We start from the raw sequence: 21,939 nt of genomic DNA on the forward strand, positions 1-21,939 counted from the left end.
TCAGATAGCATACGACTGTGCCTTCTGTACTTATTGAATACTTGGATACTATGAGCAAGCAGCCTTTGCACTCACTGATTAATCAGATATTCTAAAAAAGCACCTGCTGCACTAAGTGAGTATTAAGATATTAAAGAACCCTCTGTGCGTGGGCACGCAAACACACGCACACACATCAGCTCTTTCAGACCCTCAGCTAGAAGGTGCTACACACATTTAGGTAGTTGTTAGCCAGCACTACTCACTTCCTGAGCAGTGACCCTGCATCATTCACTCTCTAGGCAGAGTGAACACATGGTGGTTGGGTGGAGTAGAGGGGCAGAATGTGTGTTGCATGTATGTTTTGTCCACAGAAGTACACTGACTCTGGGCACCTGCACAACACGTGTGATTCACTAGCTATAGTACCCATCATTAGGCTTAAGGTGGACCATGGCTCCTTCTAAGAGGTGGAAGTGGGCTTCAGGTGAGTGACTGCAATGTCACGAAAACATTATCCAAAGGTCAGTGATGTGAGCCTTCTTCACAGATCACTGAAGGTGTGTGACATCAGCATTGCCATGCACCATGCACTATCGCTAGCATGATGCACTGGGCATGAGCTGGATTTGAGCATGGTGGGTCCCACTTTGCATCACCCTTCCTTCAGCTGGATGGGGCATCATGACCGGTCTTGTCAACCTCTTATAATGACTTCATGGCACATGTGGCTACCAGTGGCCAGACTCTCACCAGGACACTCCTTCTCATCTGGCTATCTTTTGACACAGAATGTCAGGATGGCTTTATGTATCAGCTGACTCCTGGTCTTCTCAGCTGATCATCAGGACATTATGCCACACCTGTTACTTGTGGACTCAGACTATCATCCAGACTTTATGCACTGGCCAGAAGGCTACTAAATCTTCACTATTCCCTATATGCTGAGAATTCAAACCATTATTCTAAGGTCTATGAACCTCCTGTGGAACAGCTTGGCTTCTTCTCTCTGGGTAAAATAGCCACTAAAAGAGTGGCAAAATGCTCTAATACCTCACTCGCCCTACTATTGACTTCAGTATTTACAAACCCTTCTCACTTTTTTATCCATTTACTTGGAAAAGATATGTTATGTATAAAAATGGCAATTTATAAAAGTTCATCTTTCTTCTTCTTTTTACACATTATTAGTTGCTTGCGCAGACTTACCATCCAGCCAGTGTTCGGGGCACGGAATCCAGATCAGGAAGCAACTGGGGATGATCTCAAGAGCGCCATAAATCTACTCATAAAGAGTGTTCTTCTGCAGAGCTGGTTGGGCAGAGAGAGAAGCACAGGTTTTTATCATTTGCTAATCCCCATCACCAGGTTACATCAGTCTCAAGAGTCCCAGCCATGATCCTGGACTAGCTCTAACCTAGGAGTCATCAGAACCTGGTCCTCGCTCAACTAATGAGGTAGCAGAACAGGGACCATCATACTCAAACTTGAAGCATCTAACACTGAACCACACACAACCTAGAAGTTATCAGAAACCAGACCACACCCAACCCTTAGGAGAGAGGATGTGGCCTGATGGCCAGAGCGGTGGACCTTGAAGCTGGGGAACCTGGTTCAAGTCTCGGCAGGGATGGTCAACATCTTGTGATTCTGGGCAAATCACTTAATTTTCCTGTGCCTCACAAAATGAATGTGTCCTTCTGTAACGCAAGTGGTGCTCATGTAAAGCGCTATGATACCTTCGGGTTATTTTGCTCTATATAAAGCATCAGAACCTGGACTACACCTAACCCATGAGGTATCAGAACCAGGACCACACCCAACCCAGAAACACCCAACCCTGGACCATACCTAACCCAGAAGGTATCAGAAGACATACCATTCTCAACGTTGGAGGCATCCGAATCTGGACCATGCTCAACCCATGATGTATCAGAACCAGCACCATACCCAACCCTGGACCACACCCAACCCGGGGCGTATCAGAGCCTATACCATATCCAACCCTGGAGGCATCAGAACCTGGACCACACCCAATCCATGATGTATCAGAACAGAACCTACTCCACACCCAACCCTTGAGGTATCAGAACCAGCACCATACCCAACCCTGAACGACCCGACTCCTGACAACACTCAACTCTGAAATACCCAACCCTAGACAATACCCAACCCAGTAGGGATCAGAAGACATACCATTCTCAATGTAGGAGGCCTCAGAAACTGGACCACACTCAACCCATGAGGAATTAGAGCCAGCACCATACCCAACCCTGGACCACACCCAACCCAGGACGTATCAGAACAATGATCATCCCAACCCTGGACCACACCCAACGCAGGTGGTATCAGAACCATGACCATTCCAACCCAGGTGGTATTAGAACCATGACCATCCCAACCCAGGAGGCATTAGAACCTGGACCACACCCAACTCATGAGTTATCAGAATCAGGACCATACCCAAAACTGAACCACCCTAAACCCTGACCACACCCAACCCAGGTGGTATCAGAATCAAGTCTTTCCCCAAGCCAGGATCACACCAACACAGGAGGTATTGGAATCTAGAACATACCCAACCCTGAAACACCCAACCCTGGACCATACCCAACATCTTAGGTATCAGAAGACATGCCAAACTTAACGTAGGAAGCATTAGAACATGGACCACACTCAACCCATGATGTATCAACCCATGATGTATCAGAACCAGCGCCATACCCAGCCTTGGACCACACCCAACTCAGGAGGTATCAGAACCGTCACCATATCCAACCCAGGAGGCATCAGAACCTGGACCACACACAATCCAGGATGTATCAGAACAGAAACTACACCACACTCAACCCTTGAGGCATCAGAATCAGGACCATACCCAACACAGAACGACCCGACTCCTGACCACACCCAACCCAGCTGGTATCAGAACCATGACCATTCCAACCCAGGAGGCATTAGAACCTGGACCACAACCAACCCATGAGGTATCAGAATCAGAACAATACTCAACACTGAACCACCCGAAACCCTGACCACACCCAACCCAGGTGGTATCAGAACCAGGGCTGTACCCAAGCCTGGATCACACCTACACAGGAGGTATCCGAATCCAGACCATACCCAACCCTGAAGCACCCAACCCTGGATGACACCCATCCCAGTAGGAATCAGAACCCACACCATACAGAACCCAGGATGCATCCGAACCTGGACCGCATCCAACTTAGCAGGCATCAAACTGGCCCACACCCAATGCATGAGGTATCAGAAACTTGACCATACCTGTCCCAGAAGAAAATAGGTTACTTACCTATAAATGATTCTATATATGGGGGGTTTACGCAATTATGCTTCTCCTCCTTTGGGTGGTATGAACTGGAATATATGTTCTTTTAGATGTATCAGACAGTAGAATATATTGTTCTTAATCAAATTTGTTCTTTTTTCAGATATAATAATAATTTATCTCTTCTGTGAAATCCTAGACTTATGGAGCCTTTGAGGTAATTATGGACCCGCTGCAGCTTCAGGAGCAGAGTGTTGGGAGCCCCTAGAAGCAGTGCGTTGCAGTAGTCTAACCTACTGACGATGATACTACGCACTATTTCAGTCCTAGCCGAAGGGGGAAATAGCGGCAGAATTTTCCGTAATGTACGGAGCAATAGCATGCATGTCGCCGTGGTTTTATTGACAAAGGCATCCAACTGAAGGTTGGGCCCAAACATGACACCCAAATTGCGCACGGACTCGGCAGCTGCCACAGTGCCTAGGATGGAAGTAGGCCAGAACTCCTCTGGTAGAGGGCGGGGCAGCCGATCCAGAGTACAATGGAGAACCTCCGTTTTCGATCCATTAAACTGGAGCGAGTTCTGGCACAGCCAATCTGCCGTTTAGGTCATGCAACGATGAAATGTTTCCCTAGAAACCGCATCCTCGCCATCAAAAGAAAAAATAAGTTGAGTGTCATTGGCATAATTGATGACCGATATGCCGAATGACTTAATCAATCTTATCAATGGGCGAAGATACAGGTTAAATAGGATCGGGCTGATAGCCGAGCCCTGAGGCACGCCCTGATTTACTTTTTTGACAGCTGACTGAAAAGGTGGCAGAGCCATGGTTTGTGGCCTATTGCAGAGGTATCTAGGTCAACCAGTCCAAGGCCTGACCGGTCACTCCGACCTTCTGCAGCCTGCTTAGTCGCACAGCATGGTCAACCGTATTGAACGCGGCCGACATGTCGAGCAGCACCAAGAATGCCGCTCTTCCCATGTCGACACGCGAATGTAAGTTATCCAAGACTGTCACCAAAGCTGACTCCGTGCCGTGGGCCGGCCTAAATCCAAATTGGGCCACGTCCAGACAGGTGTTGGATTCAAGGAAGCTAGACATCCTAATGCTTTTATGAAAGGGCTCTTTAAAATCATAAATAAAGCAGTTTGTCTGCTTGTCTGCTTCGTGGGAATGGGTAGTTTGAACCTTCTTGCTGCTCTTTCAAGAAGGTTATGAAATTCCCCTATGTCTTCAGGAGGGGAATCCACAGGAGGCAGTGTTGAAGATGATGTGTTGGCAGTAGAAAATCATTCCCTTCCGTGTGAGCGTCACAGAGCTCACCCTCTTTCCTGTCATCATCGGACGATGTGGGATCTTGGGGGAGAGCTGTCTGTGGAGTGTGCCGTGTAAAAGTAGGAAGTAGTAATGTTTTTTTGCTTGTGGAGTGCACAGATGGAGAATTTACTTGCGGGGAAGTGCATCTAGAGGTAGGCGTGTTGGTGGAAATGCCTTTGGTAATCAACTACCAGGAACTGTAGGTCTGATACCAATTATGAAGGAAAACAAACCATACCATGTCTTCCTGATACTGCTGGTAGAATTGTTTCAGAGGGGCGTAGTACTCTTGTTCATAATATTCTCTCTCGTCGTATTCACCCTCCTGAAATTTGACATGCAACTCTGATGGTTTGTGCACCACGCCAAAGGGACAGTCGTCATTAGAATTTTCTTTGTCTTACAAGTTGGCAGGCAGTAATGGTGATTCTTTGCTTGGACAAGTATGAGCAGGCATAAGTTGTTTTGATTTGTCTTGCTTTTGCAATTTTTCTTAATTTTTTCCTCTCATCTATGAGAGTGTTGACGAGGATGCTATTGTCGACAGTGGTTTATGTGAGGACAACGCTGAAGCTGGTGCTGCAGTTGACGGGAGACTCATCACCGTCATTGACAGGAGTGCCGCCGTCGGCGGGTGTGTTGTTGATGGGTGTGCCTTTGTTGATGTCGTCGATAAGGTTGAAGTAGTTATCATCATCGTCGATGTCAAGGGGATTGAACTGTCGACAAGGAGGTCGTCATCGAGAAGGACGAAGTTATTGATAGTGTACAAATGGTACTGGTTGTAGATGTCGTAGATGCTGCGGTGAATGTCTTCATAGTGGACCGTGCCGATGACGATTTTCTCATTGACAGTAAGTAACTCATTGTTGATTTGTCCATAGACGGAACAGATTAAGGTTTTTTGAAGGAGTGACTAACCTCAGGTGGAGATTTAGGAGGCTGAGACCTTATTATTTCAGATCTTTCTGAGGAAAAAATGATTGTTTCTTCTCCTTTTGCTTTGAAGAAGCCTCACCTTCAAGGGTGGTCTTTTTAGAGGATTTTGTAGGTTGGCTCCGTAGAGGAATGAGAATTAGTCGAAACTCTCTCGTTTTTGTCACTGTATGACAGGATTCTTTCTGTTCTTAGGTTTTTAGAGCCATGACAACAGTTCCCCTCCACGTTCCTTCAATATTTTAGTAGAGAAGGTACGACATACTTTACATTCCCCTGCCTTAGGAGATGGATACAAGCAGTAGATTCAGTCGTGATATGGGTCATCGGAATAAAGTTTATTTTTACCACAGGTAGCACAGGCCCAGAATATGCTCTTCTAAGCTTTTTCTGACATGTGGAAGTCAGATTTTGAGCAAACAAAAACACAGATATACTGGGTTATGAATATATATGTAGAGATATAACCTTAACATTTATTGTAGAACAAGTCTTGAACAGGTAGAACTGAGCAGAGCTCAGTGGAGACTCCCTCACATGATGTGCAGTAGAAAATCTGAGCGACTGGGGCTTCTCTCAGGAGTATTCCAGAGGGTGGTAACCTGATTGATTGAATCTTATGTTTGATCTCTTTTTTGACAAAATGACTATGATAGTAAACTGAAGGGCCTAGGGCCTTCCTAGCCTACACCTATCACTGCATTGCTTTTATAATGTACAGTGCGACGGGGAAGGATTCCAGCATGTGAATCTATGAAAGATCCAATACTGGAGTAACAATCCCAGACCAAACTCAACCCAGGAAGTATCAGAAAAGAACCTGGACCACATCCACCCCATAGGGTATCTGAATCCAGGCCATTCCCAACCCTGAAGCATCCAACCTAGACCATAGAGAACCCAGGAGACAAAAAACGGAACCACACCCAGCCCAGGAGCTATCAGAACCAGGACCCGATGTGCTCTACTAAAATGCAAGGCAGATTCTGGAGGGTTTTTTGATTTTAATTACCTTGTTAAATATTAAGTTGTCAGGTTTTTATATAAGATATACATTTATATGTGTAGTTTATGTCAGGTGTAAAGGGATTTGCATGCATAAACTGTAATACTTTAAAGCATTGACTGGACTGCTGTAGTAGATACACACATGTTCTTTTCTGAGTGTGCCAGTGTTTATGTCACACCTATATTGGGGCGATGTGCACAGGAGCTTTGCAATGGTGTTATCAAATGGTAATTATTGGGACTGGGAAGTGCTGTAATGTTGCACTGCTTAAGGGTCACTCGTAAAGGCATCTCAACCCTCGTTTGAGAGTTAAAGCTTTACAGAAAGATTGTTAAAAGCCACATTCCTTTAGAATACAATTTTAAAAAAAAATTTCTATCAACAGGTTGACATCCAGATTGCATGCGATCACATTAACCTATACCCGCTATATTCCTAAAACCCTGCATGGAAAATTGACCTTGATTTACGCTTTCAACTTCTCCCTCTCTTATTTATCTTAAATGACCCTCTCCCTCACTTCTTCCTTCTGCTTGCCTCTTGTATAAATAGACGTCTCTAAATTCATGTCTGTCTTAATCTCCCTTTCTTTGAATTCATATCCCTGCAACTTGGCAATATCTGTTAATTTCATCAAACACAAGCTTCTCACACAACCCCCTCTCATGATCACCTTTAAGTCTTTAATGTGCTAGAAAAACTGGAGTAAATTCATGGAAAGGTTTCTTTTAGAGCACAAGACAAATCCTCATGACCAAAGGACTGACCCCAAATGTTAACCCAAGAGGTAAAGAATCTGGATCATATGGAACCCAAAAGGTAACATAACCTGTATAAAACCTAAATCAGGAGGAATTAGAACTTGGAAAGTACCTAACTCTGGAGTTATCCAGACTTGGAAAATAATCAGCCAATGAAAAAACATAACTTGGACTATACATAGCTCAGGCTGGACCATAAACAAACCAGGAGCAGAACTTGGACCAAATCAACAGAAAAGGCATAACTTGGACCACACTCTACCCAGGAGGTACTGAAACCTGGGACATAAAGAACATGGGATGCATCAGAATATGAACCCTGCTGAGCCCAGGAGATATCATAACCTGTATCACAACTAACCCAGTGTCAGAGTCTGTACCACACAAAATCCAGGAATTATCGAACCCTGAACCAAAATCAACTCCAGAGCTAATAGGACCTGGACCTGCTCATAAGGGACATTCCAGACCGGGGAAGTTTCAGAACCTGGACTAAATCAGGTGTTAGAAACATGATTAATTAAAAAGAGGGTAAAAACAGCATTCCCACCTCTGCTGGGGCCACAGAGACCATTCATATGGAGGCAGGAACAATAATTGTTCTCACTAATGTCTGGGTTAATGGAAGCAGTTCCCTGCAAAAGCCCCTTGGCTACAGCCGGACATGAACGCTTTTCTATTAGAGTAGGTTCAGTGACTCCACGACCATCTAGATAAGATATGGATATCACACAACAGCCCGGTCCTATTGTCCTCCTTCTTTAGGGATCTGCACAGAGGGTGTTGCTAAAGCAGCTCCATTTGGATGTCTTCCCCCCGCCGTGCTGCAGGGGTCATCATTAAGCCCCACGCTTTTCAACCTCTATATGTCTTCACTTGTTACCATCATATGGGCCTATGGGATGTATGTGATATAATTTGCTGATGGCACACAGATCATTGTGTTGGTTCCTAAGAACTCTGCTTTCACTACAGATACTTTTTCTCAATACATGTCAGCAGTTGCAGACTGGATGAGACAGACTTTCTAAAAAGTAAATGGTGATAAAACCCAGGTGGTACTCTTTAACCCGCACTCCTCGAGTTTGAATAGCAATTGGTGGCCAGCCACTTTAGGTGCCTGCCCTGTCCCAGTTGACAAGGCTAGAAATCTCAGGGTAATCCTAGATACTGAACTTACACTCAATGACCAGGGTAATTGCTCTGTGGCAACCTGCTTCTGGCTCATAAGGATGCTTAGGAACATGTTTCTTTTTATCCCCCTGCTTGCACGAAAGTAGGTCACACTAGCCCTGGTCACGTCCAGACTGACCTATTGTAACTCCCTCTATCTTGACTCCAATATCAGCATTAAGCACAAACTGCAAGTAGTATAGAATGTGATTGCAAGAATGATTCTTGATATTCCCTGGCGCCAATCAGCCACTGTGCGGCTGGGCGCCTTACACTGGCTTCCCATCAGAAAGCGCATTATGTTTAATATTGTCTTTAATAGCCAGTGGGGTGCTTTACTTGCTATTTTGCACGGGGATTGTTTGTTTAGTACACGCCCCTTTCCTAGCGCCGTTCTCAGCGTTCGGCCCCAGCGGTACCCGGAAGTGAGGCGGGACCGCATTGCACCGGGGTTGACGCTCTAGTCGGCTGATCACCCGACCGCATATAACGCTATGTGTCAGCGACCGCGCAGCGGACGCGCGCAGCGGGCGCGCCGTCTGCGCGCCGAAGGAGCGCCAAAGGAGGGCCCGTCTGTGCCCGTCCGTGTCCCGGACGGGCCCAGGGCAGGGCCCCCAAGGTGTTTTCAATCGCATCAGCCCCACGCTGCTCTGCGGTATACCCATGCAGACCTGATGGCTCTTAAATCCCGTGGCTGCGTGGAGAGCCATTCGTGGCTGGTGAGTGAAAGTCAGGGCAAAGTGTGTCCGGCTTGTAGTTATCATCTTCCTAAGCCTGAGGTCCACTCTGTACAACCCAGCCTGGATACCTGTAGGATCCGAGCGGCGCTTATCAATGCTAGGTCTCTAGTGAGACATGCTGCGGCTATATTTGATATCCTTGGGGAGAATAGGCTTGACCTACTCTTCGTTACAGAGACCTGGATGAATGACTCATGCGCTCCCGTCGTTGAACTGGCAATCCCACGTGGGTTTAAGATCTCTAGAGCAGATCGCCCCAAGGGCAGAGGGGGAGGGATCGCAGTGATCTATAGAGAGCATTGGACCCTTTTATGTGAACCCCTTGAAGGCTTTCATGAAGCAGAACTCCTGCACTTCAGTCTTGCTTTTAATTCTCACTGGACACTAGGTGGCTCACTTGTGTACCGTCCTCCAGGCTATATTGGCAACTTCATTGGGGATCTTGAAGAAGCTATCATACCCCGCACACTTCAGTTTGCAAATTATCTCCTTTTGGGGGATTTTAATATCCATATGGATATGGCGGATTGCAGTGAGGCAATTAGATTTGGAGAAACTCTTTCAATGGCCCATCTTAAACAATGGGTGGAGACTCCAACGCATGCGGGGGGCCATGTCCTTGATTTAGTCTGTTCTAACTTTGACATTATAATGGAGCGGCCAGAAGCCATGACCTGGACCGACCATGAATTGGTTAGATTTTCCTGGACATTGACTATCGGCTCTGGATTAATGCCAACTCAGTCTCAGGCCCATCAGCAACGTATCAATGTTGCATCCTTTTCTGAATTTCTTTCTAGCTGCCAGCCGATGCTGACTACTGAAATTAATGCAGCAGTTGACGCTTTTAACACATGGATGGCTAGTGGCTCGGCAGTTTCTATGCAGAATAAACGAGTCTGCCGACCCCGCTTCTTGCCGTCCCAGCCCTGGTTTACCCATGGCCTACAGGAGCAGAAGCTGAAGTGTAAGAAACTGGAGAGGATTTGGCGGCTTGATTATTCGTCGGAGGCGAAGAAACGGCTGCGCTGCTCCCAAAAGGAGTACTATAATGAAATCAAGGTGGCCAAAAGTAATTACTATGCTGGACGCATTGAAAAAGCCAGTAATAATAGCAAAGAAATTTTTGCTATAGTCCAGAGTTTTCTCTCTCCTAGAGCCGCGCTACCTACACTACCTTCTTCCAATCAATGGTGCGATGAACTTTCAGATTTTTTCTCTGAAAAGATTCTGAAGATCCAGCAAGATCTCCAAACTGCCTTGAACAAGTCCCTGACATCCACTTCATTGCCTATATTGGAAGTTGCTTCTTCGGAAGGTCTGTTTACTTCCTTCTCCCCAGCCTCTGAAAAGGATGTTTTACCAATTCTGTCTGCCCTTAAATCTGGTTCGCCCGCCGACCCCTGCCCTGCTAGAGTTCTGGGAGGAGTGTCGGCGATAGTCTGCCAGGAGGTAACTAGGATTGTTAACTTATCTCTTTGCTCGGCCTCTGTGCCTCTGAGTTGGAAGCAAGCCAAGCTCCTCCCATTACTGAAGAAGTCTGGCCTGGACCCGACTATGCCCTCTAGCTATCGGCCCATATCTCTTTTGCCAGCGTTGGCTAAGACATGTGAAAAGATTGTTTTTAGACAACTTGAAGGGTTTATTGAGTCTTCTCATGCGCTCCACCCTGCTCAATCGGGGTTCAGAGCGGCCTACAGCACCGAAACAGCATTAATTGAGGTTTCAGAGGCTATTCGGGAGTGCCTGGATGGAGGCGGCAGGGCGGTTCTGATCTTACTAGACCTCTCTGCCGCCTTCGATACGGTGCCCCATTCGTTGCTTCTGGCCAGATTGGGTGCTGTCGGTATTTCAGGCCGCGCTTTGGGTTGGTTGACCTCATTTCTGAAAGATAGATTACAGCAAGTGTGGGTCCCCCCTTATGCATCTAAGGCTAAGGAACTTACCACAGGAGTCCCGCAGGGGTCTACCTTAAGCCCCTTGCTTTTTAATGTTTATGTGACCCCTTTGGTCTATCTAGCTGAGCAGCTGGGTGCCAAAATAATGGCTTATGCTGATGATACCCAGCTGCTCTTCACCTGGCCAAAAAATCATCTAGACCCCTTGACCGTTCAGAGTTGCCTGTCACAGGTTTTTCGCTGGCTGGCAATGGCCCAGCTTAAATGTAACGAGGAGAAGACGGAGATCCTCCTCTATGGATCTTTTCCGGATAATTTCAGGGAACAAATTTAGCCCTCCGACCTACCCTGTCCGAACTCATCAGGTGCCCCTGTAAAGAACCTAGGTGTCTGGTTCGGACAGGATTTAAAGTTCGGGGAGCATATTAAGAAACTAACCGGTACCTGTTATGCCACTCTAAAGGCCCTCAGAAGGTTTTTTCCCCTCATTCCCGGCAAAGCTAGAGAGACTGTGCTTAGAGCGTTGATTTTATCACGCTTAGATTATGCAAATGCACTCTTCAGTGGCCTACCTGATTACATGGTCCGTCGACTTCAGGTTATTCAAAACTCGGCAGTCAGGTTGATGTTTCAACTACCCAGGAGAACTAGTGTTCGTGAACATCTGCGCAGCCTTCATTGGTTGCCTATTGCCAATCGTATTTTGTTTAAAATTCTGGTCCTGGCATATCGGGCTATCAATCAGCAAGGCCCAGTATACTTGCGGAATAGATTTGTTCTTTATGCTCCTAAACGGGCTCTCCGCTCGGCTAACCTTTGTCAGATGGTCCAGCCTAAATTTAAGCTTGCCAGAACTGGAGGCAAATCCATCTCTGTTAAGGCTGCTAGAGTATGGAATGTTCTTCCTTTGGCCCTTCGCACTGCCTCCTCACTTTCGCAGTTCAAGAAGGGACTCAAAACATACCTGTTTAATATTACTCTGTAATCTCTCTCTTCGGTGTGTTAGTGGCCCCGCCTTTTTATCATGTACTCATCGCACCAGGATACTCCTGAGTAATAGAGCGCGCAATAAAAGGATTTATAACATAACATAACATATTGTCTCTATGTTGCTCAAGGCCCTTTTCTCCCTAGCCCAGTGGGGATTAAAGATATGTTTCACTGGTATATTCCAAGTAGAAACCATTGCTCGGCATACTAATCTGCTCACTGTGCCTAGGACCCAAAAGAAGATATAGGGAGATAGAGCCTATTCGACGCAAGTAGACTCTGCAACTATCTTCCACAAACCATGACAGCTATTCCAGAGCTGTTGCCTTTCAGAAAAGCAATCAAAACCTAACTCTATACTCTCTAGGCAGCATTGTCTTTTATCGTGGGCTTATACACATGATTTAGTGCTGGACGGTCAGCTATGGCACCTTGATGCCCTTGGATAAATATTGCTCTCTATAAAATTATGATCAAATCGAAAGTGGTCACATGTACCATTGTGCTTTGGCATTCCTAATAAGGAAAGATCAATTGGTGTATTTCTGGGGGTGAAGGGCAAAGCAGCACATTTCCATCGGGATCTGACAGTGCTCCACAAAGGTGATATTAATGAAGGTTCTAACTTAGCCTAGGAGGTGAACTCCGCTCCACTCGCGGAGTTTGCGGAGTTTCCCGCACTCCCCGTTACACGGAGCTCACGAAGATCCAGAGTTTTTTTCCTTGCTCGTGATCATCAAAGTCAAGTTGGCGACCGCGAGCTAGGAAAATAAACCTCCCAGCCAGATTTTTCCTTGTTTTTCGATTGTCAACATCAAGTTGGCGAGCGCAACTGTGGAAAATAACCAGATTTCTCAACGCGGGGTGGTCAGGTTTGTCATTGTGAGTGGTCGCGTAGGCTCGCAATGCGAAACTGCTTGTTTGCGTGGAGAAAGCTGTCGCTCGAGTAGAAATCTTCTCGAGCGGCAGAAAAGGGAAAGAAGGGACTGCTTGCGCTGTGCAATGTGCCGTTTGTGATGATTGCACAGTGAGGACTAGCAGCCGCACCGTGAAATCACCGCCTACAGCATTTTTCTATGGAACTCGGCGGCTTTCGGCACTCCGCGCAGCATGGCAGAGTTTTTTTGCCACTTCGCGGAGTTCTGTGTAGCGCAACTCCTCGAACTCCGCCTAGGGTTGGTACTAGCTAGGGCAGAATGAAAAGACACCACTCTCATCTTTATCTGGTCAATAATAATATTTCCATCAGGACACGGCCAAGGAACATAGTGAATCAGCAGTGGTTCATGAGTGAATGTTTTTGTCATGTTTGCTGCTAATGAAACAAGGTGATTAGTTTAATGAAGCATTTATTTAAGCAGAAAGAGCAAGACATCCTATATATAACACAGTAGTTTAACTGTACCCCAAGCCTCCTCTTTTAAACACACTTTCCTGCGACACATTTTAGCTGGTGGCATAATATTGTATATTGGAAAATAGTATGCCAGGAGAAACCTAGCTACATTGAGGAATATAACACACGCCACACTTCACTTCTATCAGAGGAAGCATTCTTGATAGACTGTCTCATGAAGGCCTCCACTATGGTAGAACTCCTCCTCTTTGTTTGGGCCTTAGGGACTTCATGCCTCAGAGTCCACATTTTGTGCCAGGTAAGCGCTAATTTAAGCACCAGAAAAGTAATTACTTCCTGACTGTGCATCGACAGGCACACCCCAGGCTATGATTGCAAGAACCCTGGGATACTTGCATCTTCTCTTTTGGCCTATGGTGTTGTCCCAACAGTGGAGGTCAGGATTTGATGAAAGAACATACCTGGGTGATGGAGTATTTTGTTTCTGGGTATTTGAGTAATGGGCATAAAAGTGTGATTGCCCCCATAAACAATCACCATAAGACAGCGTGAGACTTAAGGCACACTCAGGGATGTGTCAGACACATTGCACTGTCCATACTTGCATTTTGAGTTAGTGAGCTGGTACTGAATCAACATAACATTTGTCACTAGACATTTCCTGTGACTGCAGGAGACCTGACCAGGTAACTTACCATCCACACAATGAAGGGCACAACAAGGATCACCAGGCCGAACAGGACGATGAGTAAAATGGCCCACCAAGGAGCCGTCTCTTCTGATGAAACACCAGCAGCAACTGTAATTTGTACAATAACAAAAATGGTGAAATATGATGCATAAGAAAAAAGGGTTTCTTACCTATAATCCTGGTTTGCTCTCAGGGGAATCTCCATTGAAATCATAAGCACAGAATAGTCTAGCCCACATGCGGGTATCCCAGAGTACATCTTTACAATATATATTCTTAAGTGTAGATGTTCGCCCTTTCTTCATCAAGACCAGGATAAGCATTTTATTTATTAAAATGTGTTGCAGCTTATAAATGAGGCTATGTCAGCCAATTACTTTAATTTGCATTTTAAAAGGGAGTAATATACAATTTACAAAAACAGGAATATGAGCAAGAGCTGTGTAATATGCCCCTATAAATCACATTCACAAACATTTTTTAAAGGAAGATGAAGAGGACAATGTAAACCTATAGGCTTTAGTTTTGCATCTATGAAAAGTGACTTGGTGCCATAAGGAATCACGGCCCACCAGTATCCCATCATGCTGAGTAGGTGCCAGTTACCTCAGTTCTTTTTTTACCGAGCAAACAGTACTACTACTTCAGGAAATAGACCACCTACTAATCATCTCTGTCTCTTCCACCGTGGAGGAGGGTGGGTTGCTTATGATCTCAATGGGGATTCCCCTGAGACAGAACCAGGATTAAGAACCCATTGTTCTCTCTCATGGGATCTCCATTGATAATCATAAGCACTGAACAGAGTTGCAAGTCCATTCCTACAAACTGTGGTGGAAGAAGAAAAAGACATTCCATAGAGAAAGCTAGGCAAAGAGATTCCTCAGGGAAGCCTGTCTTATTTGAGCATATGTCCCAACAATAGAGTCTGGTAAAAGTGTAAACCGATTTCCACATAGCTGCTTTGTGTATTACAGCAATATTATTTTTTCTTATCAAAGCAGCTGTAGCTACTTTCCCTCTAGTGGAAGGAGCTTTGGTCTACCAGACAGAACTTTATTCACTTTCAGGTAGCATAGCTGGACAGGATGCAAGAAACTATCCACCTAGATATTGATTGTTTATACATGGCGAAACCTGTACGTACAGGGCCATAGCTTACAAATAATCGATTAGTTTTGTGTAGGTCTTTTGTTTTGTCTTGATAAAATGATAAGACCAGTCTAACATCTAAAGTGTAGAGAGATCTTTCTGTTGGAGTGGAAGGGTGCTGAAAGAAAGCAGGCAAAATAATGGACTTATTAATGTGAAAATCCAAAACAACTTTGGTTAGGATTTTCGGCTACCATGCCCTCAAAAAGTTATCTTCTAACAATGTAGTTGCCATCAAACCCAGTGACAAGGGTGGTGGTATTATGGTTTTAGACATTATGGATTACAAAGAAAAAATTCAGGCAATGTTGGAAGTACCTGAACATTATTCAAGAACTAACACATATCCAGAACAGAGAATTAAAACAAAAATTCTTAACATCACTCAGAGAGCCCTGGAGAAAGGCTTGATTTGCACGCAGGAGTTTGAGTACCTCAATAGACCATTTAATAACATTCCGCTTCGATGTGGAGTACCCAAAACCCATAAAAATACTACTAAACCGCTGTTTAGACCAATTGTATCTACTATTGGGTCTATAACTGAACCACTGTCTAAAAACGTTGATGTGTTTTTATAGCCCCTGGTATCTGATCTTTCTGCCTATGTTAGAGACACTGGCAATCTGGTTGGGAAGATAGAATATATAGCCTTCAATTCCCATACTGATGTTTTAGTCTCTATGGACATTGAGGCGCTATATACAGATAACCCCCAAAGAGGGGCACTAGAAGCAGTAAACAGCGCCCTTGAGAAAAGTGACAACCAAGATGACCATTTGTTCATCCTAGAGTGTCTGGCCATAGTACTCCAGGAGAATTATTTCGCATTCAACAAATCGATTTACAAACAAATTCAGGGCGTGAGTATGGGCACGGCTTGCTCCCCAAATGTAGCCAATATTTTTATTGGTGCATTTAAAGAGCCATTCATTTTTTGCGAGAATGCACCATTTTTTTAAAAATCCAACATTGCCAATCGATTTATTGATGACATTATTTTCATATGTAGCGTTCCAGAAGAACAACTCACTGAGTTTATTTTATGGATTAACTTGTGTGATCCCCATTTCAGGTTCAGTCCAAAATGAGCAAAGAGAAGATTGAATTCCTTGATATTTGGACCCAAGTTATTGACAACACTATCGAGGTCTCTCTCTATACTAAGCCCACAGCAAGAAACACGCTCCTTCAATATGAGAGCTATCGCCCGCGGTGTTAGAAAGGCAGCATACCGTTCAGTCAGTTTCTGCGGTTACGCATAAACTGTACTAAAATCAGGAATTTTGATCTACATGCGTAACAACTAAAAGGCAAACTCCTTAACAGAGGATACCCCCATAGACTCATCAGGGAAGCCTATATGAGGGCTAAGTATTACAATAGATAGGCACTTCTTCAAAACAAACTCAACGCAGATGACACCAAGTTGGTATGTGTTACCTGACACTCTCCTTTTAACAACATACTCCGCCAGATCATCAATTCGCAGTAGCATATTTTTAACTCAGTCCACCAAATCAACTCTTTACCCAGACCAATTTTTGCTTTTCAGCGGAATAACAATCTTCAAATTAATTAGTCAAATCGGTTCTTCCTGGAGAAAAGGAACATGCTCAGAGATCTATCACAGGAAAGAACCCCATCTGTGGCACGCATAAATGTGGCAATTGCCATGTATTCAACTTTCCTATTGTATCATCAGAACTAGAATGGGGTAAACAGAAATTTCATTAAAAAAAGACCAACTGCAGTACTACCAACGGTGTGTATCTTATTTTATGTCCCTGCAAATAGGGCTATGTAGGTGAAATGACCAGAGAATTCAGAATTAGGTTTAGTGAGCACAAATCCGCTATCAGAAATAAGTGCATAGGTGCTGCAATGGTCGCGTATTGGCATGAACTACAACATTCAGAAAAAGATCTCAAATGGATTATTCTAGAGAGAATACATAATCCGAAGGATGGCAATATTGATGGCCTGAGACGTAAGAGAGAAGTGATTTGGATATATAACCTCCAGACCGCTATCACCGGCCTTAATGAATATCTGCAATGGGAAAATGCCATAATGTAAATATGTTTTTCCATTACCCTTATGCATGCTGAGTAAGTTCAGCATGTTTGCCTGTATGGTTCTTATTATTTGTTCTTTTTCAGCTTTACTAGTGGTCTTGACCGTAGGCAATGTGCTGTTGATAGAGCACTTCATGTTCCTTCTCACTCTCATATTTACCAGTGTTAAGAATAAATTTGCACTGTTAGATTCCATCTACTGTTGCTGTAGGACTTGCATGTTCTAAAATTGTAATCTACCCTCTGAACACCTGTCAGCTATATCTGGGACATTGTCGTATTTGTATTGAGTTCCTCGCATTTTAGATACCTGCCCCTGAAATATGGTGGCCGTGTTTTTTCTGACTGAAAGTGTTTCCCGGGTCCACACGACCTGATTAACAGTTCTTACTATGTTGAGAAGGGCCATTGTACAGTATGGAATCTGTACTGATAGGAATTTACTTTATGACCTTATATTTAGTGTGCATATCTTTTTCATTAAGGTGCATCCCCTTTTTCACACATCATCGCGGCTGTCAACTATCATGGCTTACTATATATCCCCCATATGAATGGATCTACGACTTCCGTTCATACCTAGTGGCCAATCCTTAAACGTCTTCAGGCTTTTCATGCTAGTTTTAGTCTCGGCTGTAAGTCATTCCACTGAATTATGATATTTTTTATATTTACCTTGAGTAGCTTCAGTACTTAGTACCTATGTGTATACTGTTTATCCTGTTTAGAATTATCTTTAGCACAGGACCAAGAATCTCTATCACTAATCTAGGAGCTGGTCCAGTCAGACTATTCAGTAAGATCCTTTCAGACACCTGGGTTAGTGCTAACTGGGTTCGTACTGCGACTAGTATTATATTTTTTCCCAGTGGTGGGGCTAACTTCCTGTGGCTGCTGTAAATCTCAGTAAGTCGCTTTTTCACCGGGTGGGGTCACATCCTCTTATCTGCTTGACATATATGTTATGACCCGCGAGTCTGTGGTGACTGAGGCCACCTTTTACATGTTGTTACTTCAACCAGTGTAGACTTCTGGCCCGATTCACAGAATGAACTTAAGACTCAATCCTAAACTTACTACTATTTTGGTATTCACAGAATGCACTTACTCATTTCGGTATTCACTGAATGCACTTACTCATTTCGATATTCACAGAATGCACTTACTCATTTCGGTATTCGCAGAAGTTAGTAGTCCTAACTTTAGGACTCCTAAATGCCTTCTGTGAATACCGAAAGTCTTAAAATTAGGATTTTTCTCAATTTAGTAGTAGTAAAGTTAGGACTCCTAACTTTAGGACTCCTAAATGCCTTCTGTGAATACCGAAAGTCTTAAAATTAGGATTTTTCTCAATTTAGTAGTTGTAAAGTTATGACTCCTAACTTTAGGACTCCTAAATGCCTTCTGTGAATACCGAAAGTCTTAAAATTAGGATTTTTCTCAATTTAGTAGTAGTAAAGTTAGGACTCCTAACTTTAGGACTCCTAAATGCCTCTGTGAATACCGAAAGTCTTAAAATTAGGATTTTTCTCAATTTAGTAGTAGTAAAGTTATGGCTCCTAACTTTAGGACTCCTAAATGCCTTCTGTGAATACCGAAAGTCTTAACTTTAGGATTTTTCTCAATTTAGTAGTAGTAGTAAAGTTAGGACTCCTAACTTTAGGACTCCTAAACGGAGAAAAATTCTAATTTTAAGACTGTGCCCGCTGCAACGTTTAGGCCCTTCATTGAGATTCCCAGCTGCCCAGCAAGTAGTGGGCAGCTGCCACATTTAGGTTTGCGCCAATTGCGCCCCAGTGACTGTTGCTGCATAGGCAGCAGCCCTGACTTTATGGACAGACGGCATTTGAGCCCCTTAGAGATGGCCAGTTGGTCCAGGGGACTTTTAGGTTTTGTAGGGCGCAAGGCCTTAATGTCATTTTTATAAGTGCTAGGAAATGTAATGTTCATAGTATGATTTATGCACCTTGATTTATGCTCATAGATGTGCTTTTATGCTTACTAGGTTTTACCTACTGTTTTATTTCTCTACTGTGGTCCATGTTTGATTTATTCCCTACTGAAGGTTATGCTTTTAAGTTTATTTCCTAATGCAAGTTATGTTTAGGAGATTGTGGTTTATCCTATTGTAGCTTATGAGGTTGGCGCAGAATTGAGTTCCCGCCTTATGTGATACTGTGCCTGTTATGATTTATATTACAGGTTTACGCTGAGTATAGTGTCTGCCAGTGATTACTGGCTGTGTTCTAAGTTCGTCTATATTTTTACTTTTACTATTCTTTACCAAGTGCTAATTCTGACAATGGCCCACGTGGCCCTGTCATGTGTAAATAATCCCTTGTAAATATTGCCCGTGCCAGTTGGCATAGTGTATATTGAGTGATTACTATCTGATGTGTTTCCATTATAGTAGAAAGGCTATTTTTATATAACCTTGTGTGGAGTTCCTTTTTTGGTGTGCCTAGGGTGTTGTTACTTTGTATGTTGTGCAAATGCTTTACACATCGCCACCGAGATAAGCCTAGCTGCTTGTGCCAAGCTACCAAGGGGGTGAGCAGGGGTTATCTTTGGCGTGTAACTCCCTTTCCCTGACTAGAGTGGTGGTTTCTGCCTAGCTTTGGCGCAAGCCTTAGCCAACCAGCGATCCCCATTTCTAACAGTGTCTATATGAAATTGTTGTTGTCCTTTGTTATGTTGTTTTCTGATGTGTATATTTTATTACATTTACTGCTCCTCATCATGTTAAAGGGGCTCCTTAACAATTGATGTACAATATTAATGGGGTTTTTTTAGATGTGTATATGTGATATCATAAATTAATTTATAAAACGTATTTATATTTTTTGATAATGACATTTTGAAAATTATTGGTCTATGGGACATATGTATTTTTGGATGATTTCCTGACTTCAAAGTTTTCCCTGCTTTCTTCTCCTGAATATCCGCGTTATCATGGACCCTTTTGTGTGTTTTTTATATTTTTTTTAGGAATTTCGGATGGGTCCTCATAACCACTTTACTGCTATAGAATACTGTATATGGTTTGTGAGAACATAAAGCTGGGTTCTCACTAACCCTATGTGCTGACATGATAGCAACTAAGAAAGAAGGCTTTTCAAGGAAGGTGTTGCAATGAGGTTTTGTGAATGGGTTCAAAAGGTGATGCCATGAGAATTGAGAGTACTAGGTTCAATTCTCAAGGAAGGGAAGGGGGTGTTTTGGGCAAAAAAAACTTCTTTATACCCTCTAGGAGGTCCTTAATAACAGGGATTTGGAAAACAGAGATTTGTGAAGGACATTTTCTATAGGCAGTAACAGTTGGCAAATGGACCCTAATAGAACACAATTGCAGGACGGAATTGGCCAAATAAAGCAAGTATGGAAGTGCAGCTACTTCTTGGCAAATAGTTCGATCAAAGTTCTTCTAAGAACATCAGACACTGAATCTCCTCCATTTAAAAGAGTAAGCTGAACACGTTTAGCCTCTTTGAGAATGTTGATGCATTCCTGTGGTATATTTAAATGTCCATATTTTACGAGCTCAGGAGCCATGCTGCCAAATTCAAAGAATAGAGATTTGGGATGAAGCATCTGACCTCCAAATTTCATTGGAACCTCCAGTCTATACAGCAGCTTCAGGTGAGGATGTTCTGACATGTGGAAAAGGTCTATTAACTACCATTGTTGGGGCCACTCTGGAGCTATTAAAATCATTCTGGCCTTTGAGTAAGACAGCTTGATGATTACTGATGGAATTAGGGGGATTAGAGGAAAAGCAAAGAGAAATTTGCCGGGCCAGCCGATCCATAGGGCATTCCACGATGTACCTGGTTGATAGTACCTCAAGGCAAAATTTGGTAATTTTTTGTTTTATGCAGTTGCAAATAAATCTATCTCGCCCAACCTAACAGAGAGGCATAGGTCACTATCGTCTGGGAGGGAATATCCTGATGTAAATGCATCCTTGCTGGATGTTTTTCGGCTTGCACCACCATTTGAAAGATTGCCTCGCTGTGAGGAGAAGTGTGATCTTGTCTTCACGGTTGCCTGAGCGTTTACTCCACTGGCCCTCAAGACACTCTTGTAATGGTGTCATCTGAAGATGGGCATTTGACATCAGAAATATGCAAGATACCTTCGTGCTTAGAAGAGAAGATACTTTTCCCACCATTGAATGAGAGATTGACATTTTAGACTTATGGATAAAAGTCTCTCCAAGGATACACTTTTGCTTTTATGCAGTCTATAGTTCCTCTTAGATAATGAAGAGACTGAACAGATTACGAGATTGTTCTTGTGATTGACATGAAGACTGAGGGTCTTATTACGATCCCGACTGTGGCATTACAATGCGATCGGACCATACTCCCATTTCTCTATGGGAGCTTGTGCTGCTGCCATAAACCGGCCTTAGCACAAGCTCCCATGGTGAAATGGGAGAACCTGTTCATCCCTGCACCATGTGGCAGGCACCTCAAGGTACCTGCCACTCGATGCAGGGATTAGCAGGGATTAGCAGGGGACACCATAGGTGCCCCCTCAGCCCCCAACCAGAGGCCACAGG

General features: G+C 43.9%; 1 protein-coding gene across 1 annotated transcript in view; it reads right to left on the minus strand.

Moving 5' to 3' along the window:
* Positions 1–12,460: 12,460 nt before the first annotated feature.
* The window catches only part of LOC147740889 (uncharacterized), an 88,231-nt gene continuing 78,752 nt past the window's right edge, over positions 12,461–21,939 (minus strand). The window contains exons 9-10 of the mRNA XM_086925039.1: positions 14,150–14,253; positions 12,461–12,556 (exon numbers count right to left, since the gene is read on the minus strand). Of these exons, the coding sequence (XP_086781165.1) occupies positions 12,461–12,556; positions 14,150–14,253 (200 nt within the window). The remainder of the gene's footprint in view (positions 12,557–14,149; positions 14,254–21,939) is intronic.

Source organism: Lissotriton vulgaris, chromosome 1_1 (assembly GCF_964263255.1).
Source record: "Lissotriton vulgaris chromosome 1_1, aLisVul1.2, whole genome shotgun sequence".
Lineage (NCBI taxonomy): Eukaryota > Metazoa > Chordata > Amphibia > Caudata > Salamandridae > Lissotriton > Lissotriton vulgaris.